Here is a 14,678-nt window from a genome sequence, read left to right on the forward strand (position 1 = left end):
TTGGATGCTTATCTTGCTGGGATCCTATGACCCCAGCTGACTTCCTGCCCTTTGGGCAGGGGGCTGGACTTGATGATCTCCTGAGGTCCCTTCCAGCCCTAATGTCTATGAAAATCTATGAAAAACAAGTAGAGAGCAGATGGGAGCAGAGCTGCAGGGCCAAGTAAACCCCTGATCCACTGTACCCCTTGCAGTGCTGATATTTTCCAGGAATGCCCTCATGGCCATTTTGGAGGGCTCCAGTGGGGTGTTGCAACTGGGGGCTGAACATGTGGGTGGCACTGAAGTTCACTGAAATTGAAGTGTCTTATTATGGCTTCAGTATGGCTCCAGAGGTATATTTGAGCCTTGCTTTTGGACTTTTGTCAAAGACTGCCCCTAGCTGCCCCAGCTTTAAGGTGGCTGGATGTGGTGCTAACAGTTCATTTCTTTGTGTGCTCTTGATAACAGAAACTGGTGTGCCTTAACAAAACTGGCTTGCTGAGCCTCTGTCATTTGATCATAGTTCTTCATCTGCAAATCTCCATTATTTCAACCTTGGCAGCATTGCCTGTGTCAGTCCCACCCCAGCTGAATACCATGTCCATGTTGTTGTCATCTCTTACCTTGACTATAGCAGCTTCCGTCCCTGAAGCCTCTCCATGTTTTATCTTGGTCTAGCATGTAATAAAAGATGCTAGCTGCTTTTGCACATGTAAGAAGATATGTGACCACATCACCTGCCTCCACAAGCAGCTTTTCTGTTTCCTTCTATTTTAGGACATAGCTGAAAATGAACCTCTTTCAAAATCTCTTTTTAAAGCCCTTTGTTGCCTCCTTCAGCTTATTTAATAGATCTTTAGGCCATATTTTCAGCTCGTGCATACCACTACCATTCCAAGGTACTCAGTGCAACTATGATGATTTAAACCAGTCAAAGAGTCTGGACCTTTGTCTCTCAAATTCCTTGTTCCCCATTTATGTTATATTAGCCTCCCTGCATTTTGCCCAAGGAAAAGAGCATGTTATACAATTTAATACACCAAAATACTTGGCCATCAACATTAGGAAGGGAAAAGACTTACGGACTTAGATTATGTTATCCTTCTCAGAATACTATTTTTGCTTTACTGGACCAGTTATCTTGTGCTTTCTCCACTCTAGGTTTAAATGTTGCAAGCAGTGTATCTTCCACTACATTTCTTTGGAGATTATGCCATAGTATAATAACTCTTATTGGTAGGAAATTTTTCCTGGTTTTCAGTCTAAACTTTTCCTTTGCTCAATTTCATCCTGTTATTTCCATTTATGTTTTCTTACACACATGATATCATATGCTCAATGTAGGTTCAGTTAAACCCCCCTTTTTCTTCTTAAACAGCAGGGAAAATCTCTTTATTACATGATGTAGAAGCCAGAAGAGCTGCTCTCCTCTCTCATTAGATTTGACAGAAGTGCTTATGTTCAGAGGTTTTTCTTTTGAATGATCTGCCTGCCCAGGAAAATCTGAGATCAATTTGTGGCACTCAAAAGGCCCTAATTAGTAGGGACATCATGTTACGATTCAGAATGGCATGTAATTCCCCGAGCTGAGAGAATGGATATGTGCATTTGTTTTGGGGAAGTGGGGAAATGTAAATCCTTAGAAATATGAAATTAAACCTTGTTAAAAGAGGCTTTCAATATTTCTAAAGTGGTTTATGACAAGAATCTGTGCATCTTAAGTACTATATTTCAAGTACAACGTCTCAAAGCAAATACTCATTACTTGATTTGTCTCAGAATGCGACAGAGAGAAAGACAACTGAAGGGGGTCAATTTTTATGACTGTCCTAGAGAAAGATGGTAAAATGGAATAGCATATTGAGGATGGTTGAGGGCTTGACAGGTTGGGTGCAAAACCTCAGAATAAGGATGAAGGGGAAGAAGCTCTGCTTCAGCAGAATAATATGCTGAGAGATGAGAAATGCATGAGACAGATGCCATGTGAGAAAAATGCTGCAGATTGCTATTTTTTTCCATTTTTTTATTATATAATAACGGCTGAAGCCTGAAGGCTTCCCCCTGTTTCATTCATTCTTTCCCTGGCAAAATTCCCACTGACTTCTGTAACAGTTTTAGTAAACAAAGGACAGTAGGGTGTTCAGAACTGGACTCCGCGCATGTTCTGCTATGCTAAGTTACACCAAATTTGGAACATGTACAGAATTATTTTTATCTAGGAGCAAGAGCATCATGCTTCTGAACATGTAGGAAACTTTCTTATATTCTGCTTAGGTAAAGCCAAGGAAACTACATGATAATGCCATGTGCCATGATGTCAGATTTTGGGTAATCAATGTGATTATCTGTAATGTCATGCAGAAAGCCCATCCATTTTCCTGGGCATGGTTAGGGAAGAGAAAAGCAGAGATGTTCTCAGGTTGTGTGTATGTGGTTGGGAGGTGGTGCAGGGGTGGCCATGTCTCTAAAAAACAGCTTTACTTTTACCTACAAGTCCCATGCCAGGAACTATTTTTGCTTTTACCATCACCCAGAAATTGTTTGCTTGCCAGTTCCATTCTCACTTGAACAACTAACAGTGAGGTTACATGTAGTAATCTATGGTCTGACTTTTCAAGTGGCTACATAGTAAATCAGATATCCGCTTCAGAGCAAGCACTCAAATTATTAACTGCTACTCTGGTAGCGTAGATCTCAGTAAAAGACAGCTAAACTACCCCAGTTTAGCTTTGATTTACCACAGAGGGTGTATGCATTTACCATACATCAGCTAACACGTGGTAAATCCCTGCCTGATCTTGTCAGTATACATTACTGGTAGGGGTACTCAGAGAAGGCGTACTGGATTGAGACCCTTGAGGAAACTTAAGTGGATCCCATTTGAACTTCTTTGTAGAAATGAGGCACTGAGCTGCTCAGACTGAGGCAATTTTGAGCCTGTGCAGAAGCAGGATTCTCAGGGCCCAGAAAACTTGAAAGATACATACTGCATTTAAATTCCTTCAGGGTCAGGTGACAGTCAGACAGGATGCTTTTAATCATGATTTTAGATTTAGGCAGAACTGAGACACCTAAAGTCATGCTTTAAGCCTGGAAGTCCCTTACTGGACCTAGCCACAGAGCTGTGAATCAGCTATTTAACATCAGCCATTCACTCACTTTAAAACCAAAACAAATATTTTACATTTATGCAGGGAGGTTCATTCTACAGATTCTGAATTGTTTTCCATTTAACAAGCTGATATATAAACTTAATAGAGTGACACCTGTACAAGATCCTACTTACATTAGCCAACCTCTCTTCTTAAGAGACTGTCTCAAAATATCCTACATTAAGGAGCTGATTTGATTAGACACTTGAAAGATTACCTTAAAACAGGCTTCTTTGTACTTCCATCTGTGAAATGAAACCCTTTATGAAGTGAACTGTGTTTAACAGCACACCACAACATTGTGCATCAACTTAATGTAATAAGTGAGAGAATGCCATGTCCACTTAAATTGCAGTAGCTGGGTATAATAAGCAAGGTCAGCACCACAAGCTTCATGGAAGTGATGTGTGGTATTTAATAGCCGTTATGGTTATCATCAGTTTTAAATTTCATCTTAAAGAGGGCACACTCTTAGCACAATGACTACTAAAACAGTCTGGGACACTAATTCAGAGCTGATTCATGGAGCCACCTATTGATCAAGAGAGCCACCTACTGATGAATATTATTATTATCTCTTCCTGCACCCTACGCCAGCAGTCTGTGTTGGCTTGAGCAGCAGTACTGAGCAAGTAATGTGTTTGAATCAACATCATAGTTTGCTTTTTCAGTCAATCTCAATTTTAAACTTTTAATTTCTGGTGGTCACAGGCAATAGTGGAGAATCTTCTGGGCTACCTGCAAGCCCTGGGTTAGCAACCACTGCCCTAGACACTGTCTATATATTTCTCATCCAAATATTGTTCCACAGACACTGAACTTTGAAGATTGCACCACAAGAGGTCATGGTAGCTATCTTTAGTCTTTGAAACTGCTTTAAAAATGGTTTTATGGTAGAATTTCTTTTTTTTTCCTCCTCTGAAACCAGCCTTGCTATTTTTATGAGACCAACCATCTCTCTGAAGAACTACAAGATGGGTTACTGGTATAATATGTCCTTCATTCTGGGGGTGTTACTGTATAATGCTCTCCAAACAGCAGCTCTTCAACTGCCTGGATCTCAGAATTGCACCAGCAAAGGTCAGAAAATCTCCCTCAGCCACTCATACAAGATTGATCTGCCCAAGTCATCCCAGATCCAGGTAGAAGAAGATCCATTGCCCCTCAAAGATGAAAGTCATACTCTGCCTGATATGGGAGAAACAGAGGGTGAGGAGCAGAATATCATATTCAGGCATAACATCCGAGTCCTCACACCGAAAGGTGACTGTGAAGCCTTGGACCACCTCAGAGCCCTTCTGGAAAGGATGGAGAAGCTGGAGAAAGAAGTGATGGAGCTGAGAGAGGCCTGCAATCCACAGAAGTGTTGTGGGGGAGGCCAAGGTGTGCATTATTTTGGGGTATATTTTTTCTAGCTCCTACATAACTTCAATAGCACATCCGTTGTGCTGTGCTGTGCTGTGCTGTGCTGTACTGCTCTGCACTGGGAAAAGCTTGAGCAGACTGGATCCTGGGTTTCTGACATGAGTTGGAAAGTCTGAGGCCCCTGGGTGGAGGGATCAATGGGAACAAGTAGTTTATGGGGTGGACATGGGGCATCTTGAAGTTCCTGACATGGGGCTTGATCCAAGTCCTATTGAAGCCAATGGAAAGGCTACCATTGACCTCAATGCACTTTGGCTCAAGACTGTATGAAGGAAGCTCAGGTTCAGGGCCCGTGATAGAAGTCTGGTATATCTGAGGTGATGGTGAGCTTGGTTTCCTGTACGCACAGGTGATGATGGGTGAGGGAAATAATTTCAAGATTCTTGATACTGTCAAGGAGCTCCTCATACTCTTCACTGGGATGTGAAGTTCTGGAGTTTTTGGTAAAGGCTGAAGCTTGGGCTAGAATCTCGCAGAATGTCGATGATTTGGTTTCTTAACCTGAGAAGCTCTGGTTGTGGGGAGATTCTTCAGTTTAGAGTTCTGGAATTCCCTATAGCAGGAGGCTAGCTTGTGGAATTCCCAGTCAATTTTCTTTTGTTTTGCATTGTTTTCAGTGCTGGAATTTTACGTTTAAAAGGAAATTGTTGAGAATTCACATTTTTTTTCTTTGATAGACAAGTGCATTGTCTAGAAGAAAGGAAGGCTGTAATGACCACCTTTGTGATAGAAGGAATGGGTGGCTAACACCAGTCCATTTAGTCGCTCTTCTTCCTCCAGTAGTCTAGAATGGACATTCTCCATATTTGTCTATGGCTTTGTTCCTAATTCTGTTTGTCTGCTTGTTTCTTTTCTGCCTGCTGCCTGCTGATGTGGGTCCTGGGTCCCCCGCTTAGCAGGCGTTTCAGATTGCAGTAGCCATGGAACTTTCATCCAAGAGATCTGCAGCTGCAACTGTGACGAAGGCTGGGAAGGAAGCGACTGCTCTCGTCCCAGCTGCCCCAACAGCTGTAGTGGCAATGGACGCTGTGTCAATGGCAAATGCATCTGCCATGAGCCCTACGTTGGTGAGGACTGCAGTCAGCGTCTGTGCCCTGAGAACTGCAGTGGCAATGGCATCTGCAACAATGGTGTTTGCCAGTGCTATGAGGAGTTCATTGGAGATGACTGCAGTGAGAAGAGATGTCCCAATGACTGTAATGACAATGGGTTCTGTGACACAGGCGAGTGCTACTGCCATGATGGCTTTGTTGGCCTTGATTGCTCCCAAGGTGAGAAGCACCCTTATTTTATTTATATCCTCTTCCTTTCTTGCAGAAGTTTCCCCTGTATCTCCCTCCTCTCCACCCAGTGAAGCACTTGCTTGGCTCCTTCTGCAACTAAATCAAAACCATAGACAGTGGCAGAATAGGGATAGAAGTTAATTCTACTCCATATCCAAAATCTGGGTACGGAGAACTATGAACAAAGAGGGAGGCTAACCAACCATAACCAGCTTATCACAATAGAGCTAGGGAGGGTTTATTCCTTCTTGCCTGCTGCAGTCTGCACTAGTTATCAATAAGCCAATGGATTCAGTATCCATCATAATAACTTGAACCATACAACCTACATTGGGACTGAAACATTTGAGAAGCTCTTTCTTGTGCTGTTTCTTTATAAAGCAGCTGTGGTTGTATGAGTTAAGCCTAACCCTTGTCAGAGGCTCCACCTAAACTAGACAGAGAGCAGAATTTTCTCAGGTTAGAAATGCCATACTTGGAGCCCCTTTTAAAATGTCTCTATTGCTGTATTCGTAGCCTTATTCTTTGAGTCGTTACTCTTAAACTACATTTTCTGGTTTTACAGCAAATAAAAAGGTTGAAAACAATTAACCTTATCACCTATCATATGCAGGCCAGTGAGGGTGTCCATAAGGAGAATGCTTTACAGTGCAGTTTATATACAAATGTGACTAGAAAACCACATGTTTTCTAAGGGTTTTTCTAAGAGCTGAAGAGTACAAGGTGCCCAGATCCAATTGGCTTTGAATGGGAGTTGGGCACCCCATTCCTTTAGGCTTCTTTGACATTCCTGGCCTTAGTCTAATTCAGAAGCTTTCAGCCAAATATAAGAAAAATCCTAGGTCTTCTTATTGAGCACAGAGTAAATCCTACCCTGGCCACTCAGCTCAACCCAGCTGCAACAGAAGCAGGGCTATAAAAATTACTGACATGTTATAACCATCCAGCTAGAGGTCCTGAATCTGTCCATGTAAATCTCTCATTCCCACACATGCTTACCCCATCATACTTGTTTTTACACATTCACATGCATTCTCACATGCTATCCCTCCCTCTTCCCTTATATCTGAACACTTCTCTCTACATCCTTGAAGTTACTTCCCCAATCTGCAGTTCGTTCAATGGCAGTACAATGTTACTGACAGCTCTAACTAGTCCCAGTGTTTGGCCTCCTTCCACCAGTAATAGTGGCAGGCAGTGCATCAGAAAGAACTTGGTTTACATTCAGAACTGCATTTCAGCTGCTTGTAAGCGACTGAGCAATTATCGTGTGAGAAGAATATCAGTTTTCATCTGTCAAGGTACCTAAGAATTCTTTCTGAGCTTCTGTATTGAATGTGATGAGAAGCATTAAGGTCTGCTTTTCCTGCAAATTCATCTATCAAATTCAGCGATGGAGTCTTTCCTCAGCTGCAGCTGGATGGAGAGGACATTTGCTTTACTGTTGCTATGGATGCCAGTTAAACTATATACACGGGGCTGCAATGCCAGAACAATGGCTTTAAATGGCCTGCTTAAGGTATAAGAAGGGCTGTGAAGCTGGCATTGCTTCACAGTGTCTAAGTCCTGTTCATACTCTTGCCTCCAGATTTGAAAACAGCCTTGATCTTTTTGTGTCAATACAAGGTTTTTCAAACCTTCTTGAACAGATAATTAAAAAGTCCTGCATCTACCTATATTCTGGGCATTGTAGCATCAGTACTGAATTCTTTTGTATTCCAGAACTAGAATAATAAAATAGCAATTGTAGTCAGCCACGCAGGCAAGAAGGTACATATATTGCCTATACAAACTTGCACAGTACTTTGAGGGATATTGACAATGTTAAGGAGGTTTTTCTGGCATTTGTTTGATATAATCGATTTGTCAGGTGCAGCAGTGTAGCTCTGAGTGTGCCCAGTTCTGTACAGTGCTGAGTATACCCATTTGTCATTTGGCTGTTGATAGTAACTTGTTAGAGAATAAACAGAGGACTTCAGTCTCCAAGGCTGCCAGTCAAGTCCTGTTCAGAAGTTCATTCACTTAACAATTAAAAAGTACGGTTCTTTTCCAAATGCCATTGACAACAATGGAAAGGCTCTTATTGACTTGGGCCAGGTTCCAAGAGGAGATATCAGTTCTAATATTGTCTTCCTTTTTTTCCACAGTGCTTGCCCCTCAGAATCTGCAGCTGCTAAAGACCACAGAGGGTTCCCTGACCCTTAGCTGGGATGAGGTGACTGATGTGGATTATTATCTCATCAGCTATTATCCAATGGGATACCAGACCTCTGTAAAACAAGTCAGGGTGCCCAAAGGACAACTCAGCTATGAGATTGTGGGCCTTCGCCCCAGCACAACATATAACATCACGCTTCGCCATGTGAAGAAGGGGATTTCCAGTGACCCAGAAAATCTACAAGCAAGCACAGGTGAGACCATTAGCAAATTACAGGCTAAGGATTTGCTGCTCTGCAAAGTTGGATTTAAACTATATCAGTGGAGCAAACCATTAGGTTTTAGAGGTGGGTGCGCTTTATATCAGTCTCTGTTTGAATACTGGAAGAATCCATTTAATTTCCTATCCAAGTTCTGGGTATTTGCCTTTCTTCTCCCATTTAAGGATTTTATTTTCCAAATAGATTTTTTTGGGGGGGAAGGGGGGAGTGAGGGGAGAGGGGCAAATTTCTTTTTCTCCCAAAGTGCCAGCCATTGGCTTATGGTTCTGTATTCCAAGGAGAGCACAACAGAACACTGTCCATTGTCTTACTACATGATGCAGAAATGTATGACCTCATTTTCCCTCCTCTATCACCTTCACTGGCCTCCTGTCATTCTCAATTGCTCTGCTCCTTTTCAGCATTCTCCATGGACTTTTTCCACCTGATGCCTCTGAAGTGTCACTGCCTTACTGTCCCTGCTTGCTCATTCCTCCTCATCAAACCCTAGCTGAGGTCTCTTGCCTCAGTGTGCACCTCTTCATTCCACTCTTCTGATTCTGGCCTTCTCCATGCTCTTTTTGCCTTTGGGAGTGGAGAAGTTTGATCTCACTTTTTGGGCCTTCCACTCTTCAACACAATGTAGTTGCCTTCTGTCTGTCAGCCACAGCATAACCCTTTGGAGACTTTGGGCATGAAGGCTCAGACTTAAAAAAGGGTAAGATTTTGCTCATAATTTGAAAAATTATTTGGGGCGAAATGTGTGCTGTAAATGCAGAATATTACTGAGAACAGTGTAACTATTTCAATTTAAGTGGGAGGGCTTTTACAACTGGCAAAACCCAGGTGGGATTTGTCTAGATGAGAGCTAATACTGAAGCTATTTATTGTAAGTTATGCCATAATGACCTTCAAAGACCACAAGTGGTAAGGACTTCAGTTGCATGCATGGCACAGTACAGCACTTTGTCACATCATGCTGGAGCATTCTAAGTACTCAGAGGGCAGAAGATTAGCAGTGAGCTGCCAGCACTACTCTATATAGTGTCTAAAGTTTCCTCCAACATCTCTCAGCTGGAACTGAGCAAGCCTGACTACTTCTTTGATAAGTTCTGATGAGTTCCCTACCTGAGTTGAAAGGCTAATGATTTGAAGCAACCACCTAAAACTAAAAGGTCAGTTTATTAACAGGTGTCACTGTACCATCTCCATGTCCTTGGTAAACCCAGTGAAAGATTTGGTTATTGTGAGGTATTAATTAATTTTTAACAGATTATATGGGAGCTGGTGGCCTGAGTCCTTTGTGTCTGGAGTGGGGTGTTACAACGAGTCAAAGTCAGACTTGTTGATGAAATAATTGTGCTCTTTCTAATTAACCCCTCAATTCATCCAGAAAACCATCTTAGCGCTTACAAGCAGGTGTACTGGTGGGGAGCAGTTTGGCCACTTCTTGTCTTGTGTTTACAGGACAAGGAAAGATTTTAATATTTCTGAAATGCTAATGTGCTGTGTCCTTTTGGCCCTCCCTATTCCGTTATCCTTAGCCTTGTCTGTGGTTGGTGCCATCTGGGTGACAGACGAGACAGAGGACTCACTGGAAGTGGAGTGGGAGAATCCTCCAGCAGAGGTGGATTATTACAAGCTAAGGTTCCGCTCACTGCCTGGGCAAGGTGAAGAGGAGGTGATGGTGCCTAAAAGCAGTGACCCAAAGAGCAGATACATCATCACTGGTAAGTGGTTGTGTACAGCTCAGCTTGCACAAGGGCAGGGGCAGCTGATTCATGAGCCATAATCTAGCAAAAATTTCCCATTGTATGTGTGTGTGACTGATCTTTAGAGTTGAGACAAATGGTTAGTACAGTGGCTCTCAACCTTTTCAGTCAGGCACCACCCCCCCAAAACTGTTTTGAATTTGACAGCACCTCTGGTTGAGGACTGCTGTTAAGTTGCCTCTGCTTGCTTCAGTGGTTCTCACCCAGAGTACTGCTGGATGCTTCTGCCTGTATTAGGGTTATCTAATGAACCTGAAGCAGGCAGAAGCAGAGGTGTAACTAATGAGTTCTGTGCCCTGGGAAAAACTCCCCTGTGCTCCTGGAGGGCAGGGAGGAAGGAGGGTGGTTTTGCCTTCTATGCTTGTCCCTGTACTTGACTCTCAACCAAGCAGTATCATGGGCTGCTTCAGCCCAGTCTAACCCCTGTGGCTGAGCAGTGCAAAGGGCTGAAGATAGAGCACATGCTTTTGCCACAGCCCTTCCAGGTCTGACCCTGTATGCTCCTCCCACAAACAGTGGGGCAACAGGATAGTCCCACCTGCTTGACATGCCTCTGTTTCTGGAGGACCATGTGGGGGTCTGACTGTAAAAATTTGCAGGAAGAGAATGGGCTTCAGCCACAGCTGCTCCTCCATCTTCCTCTGTACCTGTAACATGACATCCCTGGAAGGGGCCTCCAGCACCCCTGTTGAGAACCACTAGGCTAGTAGAACTCTTTAACTTTGTGTCCAATCTGGTGCCCTGTGAGACTTGCAGCAAACTCCAAACATGCACAGGTAATATGAGCCATAAACCTTGTGGAACATGGATGAAGTCTGGCAGGTGAGCCACACTTTAGCACCTGATCACCAAGCTAAGAGAGAGAACACCAAGAGTGTCCTTTATAATATATCTCACTCTCACTTCAGCTGGAAACAAATTTGGGTTTCCTTCAAAACATCTCTTCACTGATGAGGGTTTGAATTGGAATCCAACTGGCAGAACCACAGAGCTGGATGTACTTCCCTCTGCTGTGGCCAGCACAATCTCTTCTTCCTAAGTTTGAATACACAAAGCATGAGCCATGAGTTTGTTACTGTAATAGCTTATAATCAGAGCCAGACAGTTAATCAGACTGCTGTCAAGGCAAGCACTGTATACGTTTTACTTTTCTTGTCCTTTAGAACAGTGGTCTCCAAACTTTTTTGATCATGAACCCTTATCAGTAAAAAATTTTTCAGCAAGCACCCCAATATATGTATATTTATATTCACACACCCCATCAGTAAAAAATTTTTGAACGTGCACCCCCAATATATGTATATTTATATAAATATACATCTAAATAGAAGGTCTAATATTTTCTTCCCCCACCCCAATGGATCGTTTTGTGCACCCCTTGGGGTGCACGGACCCCACTTTGGAGACCACTGCTTTAGAATACAATCCAATACATAAATCTGCACATTGGTAAAGATGCAGGGCTTGTTGTGGCATGCCGAAACCCCAATCAAATACTGATTATGCCTAATTACGAATAAGCACATTCCATTGTTATCTTGTTCTGTACCATTCTGTACAAAACCTTTGGTTCTCTTCTCTTAGTTTTGTTGGGTAACTCCTGATTCTCTCTTATCTTGTTTATTGCATTCTTCAAGGAAGACTTGTTGTTCACTGCCTTTTCTAGGCACTGTACCATGGCCTTTGATTTCATCAAGTGAAACATCCCGGATTTTTTGTAAGAGTATTGGACACTGCCAGATTGAGCAACTTCAGCTGCTTCTAAGTTTTCAGAGCATTTTAGCAGTTAACTCTTTCCAGCCATTCTAATTAAGTCCTTCAGTCTGGCTTATAATCATGAGAAATAGTAAGACCTTTTTTAAATGACCAGGCCACTTAAATTTGGTTTGTTCTTCTAGCAAAAGAGTACACCTGGAGTATCTTGCATTCATGAGGCAGATCCACATGGTGGAAACTGGAATAGTGGTGAAATCCGGTGATTTCAATGGGTCTCAGCTGTGGATCTGGTACTACATGTTTACACCAAGTGTAGCGCTCTTAAGATCTTCAGGAATTTGGCAACATAAGGGTATCTTGTAGATGTCTGGATAGTAAATTTCAGTGCACACTCACATAGCTGAAGCTCAACCCATGTCAAGAATAGTTTATTTTTAATTTCAGAGCTACGAATACTAATAATAATAGGTAAAATGTAAATTCTCACAAATTATGACACACATAGAAGACAAAGATGGACTTGAACCACAAACTCAGATTTCCCAGAGAAAGGGAAGTTTTGATCCAAATACTACAATTCAGACTCATTTTTCAAGTATGTCCAGGGAGGGTATACCAAAAATGCAATTTCCTTAAGAAAAGCTTAATTTAATTTTTTCTCTAATTGCTGGCATTGCTTCTTTTGTTCTCTCTAGGCTTGAAACCTGGCACAGAGTATAATATTACTGTCATATACATGAAGGACAATATAGAGGGGAAACCATCATCAGTGACTGGCAGGACTGGTATGTGCGAAGGTTTCTGTTACTATATATTACTACTATGTCCAGAGGACCTTCCACTGAGATCAAAGCTCTATTGCTCAATGCATAACACAGACATCAAAACAAGCATGAGAAAGAGAAGCTTGTTTTGAATCTTTCTTATTAAGAGGAAGGAAGGTTGACCCTTTGCGGGGTGGTTACTAGCTAGTGTAAGCTATAATGGCTTCAATCTTCTCTGAAGTGTGCTGGGGCAGAACCAGTTGCCAGGATTGGGAAATGACTCTAAGTCCCTTTTGACCTTCACTCATATCCTACACTGAACACTGATCAGTCAGCCCTAAGGATTAGGTTTATTATTTGATAAGTTTTTTTCCCAGGGCAGTAAAGCTATTCCTGGGTATCTCAGATATGAATGCTAAAACTGACATGAAAAGCTGTTTCTCTGGAATTCAGTGATGCAGAAAGTTCCTTGAATGGTGACAGAATATATTGGATCTACTGTACAGTAGTAGGGAGGCTTGAAGAAACTGAATTCTTTTTCTATATAAGATTTAGGGGGCTATGAATCTGAGCTGTATTACAATAGGGGTAGGGTTAGAAAAAAGTATAGAAAGTATAGAAAAAAATGTAACTCTGGCTTACAAATTGGCTGAAAACAGGAAATTTAAAAATACCCCCAATTTTGGGTGGTTATTATTTCCTTACAGGACGATGAGCATTTAGAATACATTTGATTTATTTCTCCAAGCTTTTGTCCACCACCACAGACATAGGGTTATATGCAAGACAAAAAAAATATCCCTCTCATTCTTACATAATACTGGAGATCTGGAGCTTTGAATCAGACAGCAAATACCAGTATCACAAAACTCCTGATGCAGTTATGAGAGTTTACTATACTGTATGGGGGCTTACCATATGCAACATCACTAGCCCAGAAGAGTGTGGGAGGTAGGAGTGGGGAGCAGCAGCAAAAAGTACTGCATGTATTTGAATATAAGATAACCCTGAATATAAGATTACCATGCAATAATTAGATTCTACATATGGAAAATTTTATAAATTTGTTATAAATTGTTAGGTATATAATCTAATTATTGGAAGTTGGCCTTGAATTTGTTCCCTTCCCACTGCTACAGAAGAGAAAATAAATCTGGGAGGTCAGGTAGCCCCTTTGTCATCCCCTCCAACTTTTCCCCCCTTCAGCCCCTTCCCCACTCCCTCCTTACTGTCAGACCCTGCTCTCCCCAAACTCAGGGGCAAATTTGGAAACACTGACCTTAGGAAAAACACACATGTAGCAATTTGCATATAATTCCTATAGATTTAGTTCATCCAGAATTTATGCATATTGCATTTTTTAAACTGCTGCAAGTTTTAATACAGGCACTCCATAAACACACTTTTAAGCAGCACTTTGGCACCTACTTATATATAATACAAACTATGTATAAAATTAGTCCAAAGCCAAAAGATTCACAAGTATCCTATAGGTCACTGGGTTTGGCCCCAGCAGTTAACAGCATTTTAAGCTATGGTAACCCCACAGCTCAGCACTGCTCAGTATGTGTGTACTCCAGATACCCCCAACAAAGGATCCATGTACTAATTAGTGCCCCAATCATGACTAGAACTGGGTGTTCTTGTCATTAGTCCTGGCATCTTTCAAAAACTTATGTACAGATAAAGCACAAAGCAATGTGGTCTGGCTTTAACTTATGGAGGGCACAGGGTCCCACTAATCATATGCAACAAGGTGAGCGAGGTAGTGTTGGCTTCGACAATGAAGAGCATTTCTGGTGAGTGTCCTGGCGGCATGGCATCGGAGGTGGTTGGGGACTGGTCCACGGTGGGCCGAACAGGCAAGGTGGTGTCTTCGGAGAGGAAGAGTGGTAATGTTGCTGGGCACAAAGGTTCTAGAGAGGGGGCGGTCCCGCTGCCAGAAGGGAGGCGGAGCTCTGCAGAGAGCAGTAAATCTGCCCGGAAGGGCCTGGAACCTTCCTATTGTTTGTGGGAAGAAGGAGACCCCTGAAGAACGCTGAAGCTGTGGGTGAAGGCCACTTTGACCCCAGAAGGGGTCAAAGGAGAAACAACTATGCTGAGAGCAGACTTTATGACCAGGGTGCTTTTTGAAGAGTTGCATGTGAACCCTAAAGATTTAAGTTGC

At 42.3% G+C, this 14,678-nt stretch overlaps 1 protein-coding gene across 3 annotated transcripts in view; it reads left to right on the forward strand.

The window, feature by feature from the left end:
• The window catches only part of TNN (tenascin N), a 45,190-nt gene that overhangs the window by 3,943 nt on the left and 26,569 nt on the right, over positions 1-14,678 (forward strand). For 2 of the 3 annotated variants that reach the window (XM_019530882.1, XM_019530880.1), the window contains exons 3-7: positions 4,063-4,517; positions 5,456-5,830; positions 7,990-8,253; positions 9,804-9,989; positions 12,443-12,532. In XM_019530882.1, coding sequence (XP_019386427.1) covers positions 4,076-4,517; positions 5,456-5,830; positions 7,990-8,253; positions 9,804-9,989; positions 12,443-12,532 — 1,357 coding nt within the window. In that variant the 5' untranslated portion in view covers positions 4,063-4,075. The remainder of the gene's footprint in view (positions 1-4,062; positions 4,518-5,455; positions 5,831-7,989; positions 8,254-9,803; positions 9,990-12,442; positions 12,533-14,678) is intronic. The other variant, XM_019530881.1, reaches the window with a different exon arrangement.

Source organism: Crocodylus porosus, unplaced genomic scaffold (genome assembly GCF_001723895.1).
Source record: "Crocodylus porosus isolate Cpor-Errol unplaced genomic scaffold, CroPor_comp1, whole genome shotgun sequence".
Taxonomy (NCBI): domain Eukaryota; kingdom Metazoa; phylum Chordata; order Crocodylia; family Crocodylidae; genus Crocodylus; species Crocodylus porosus.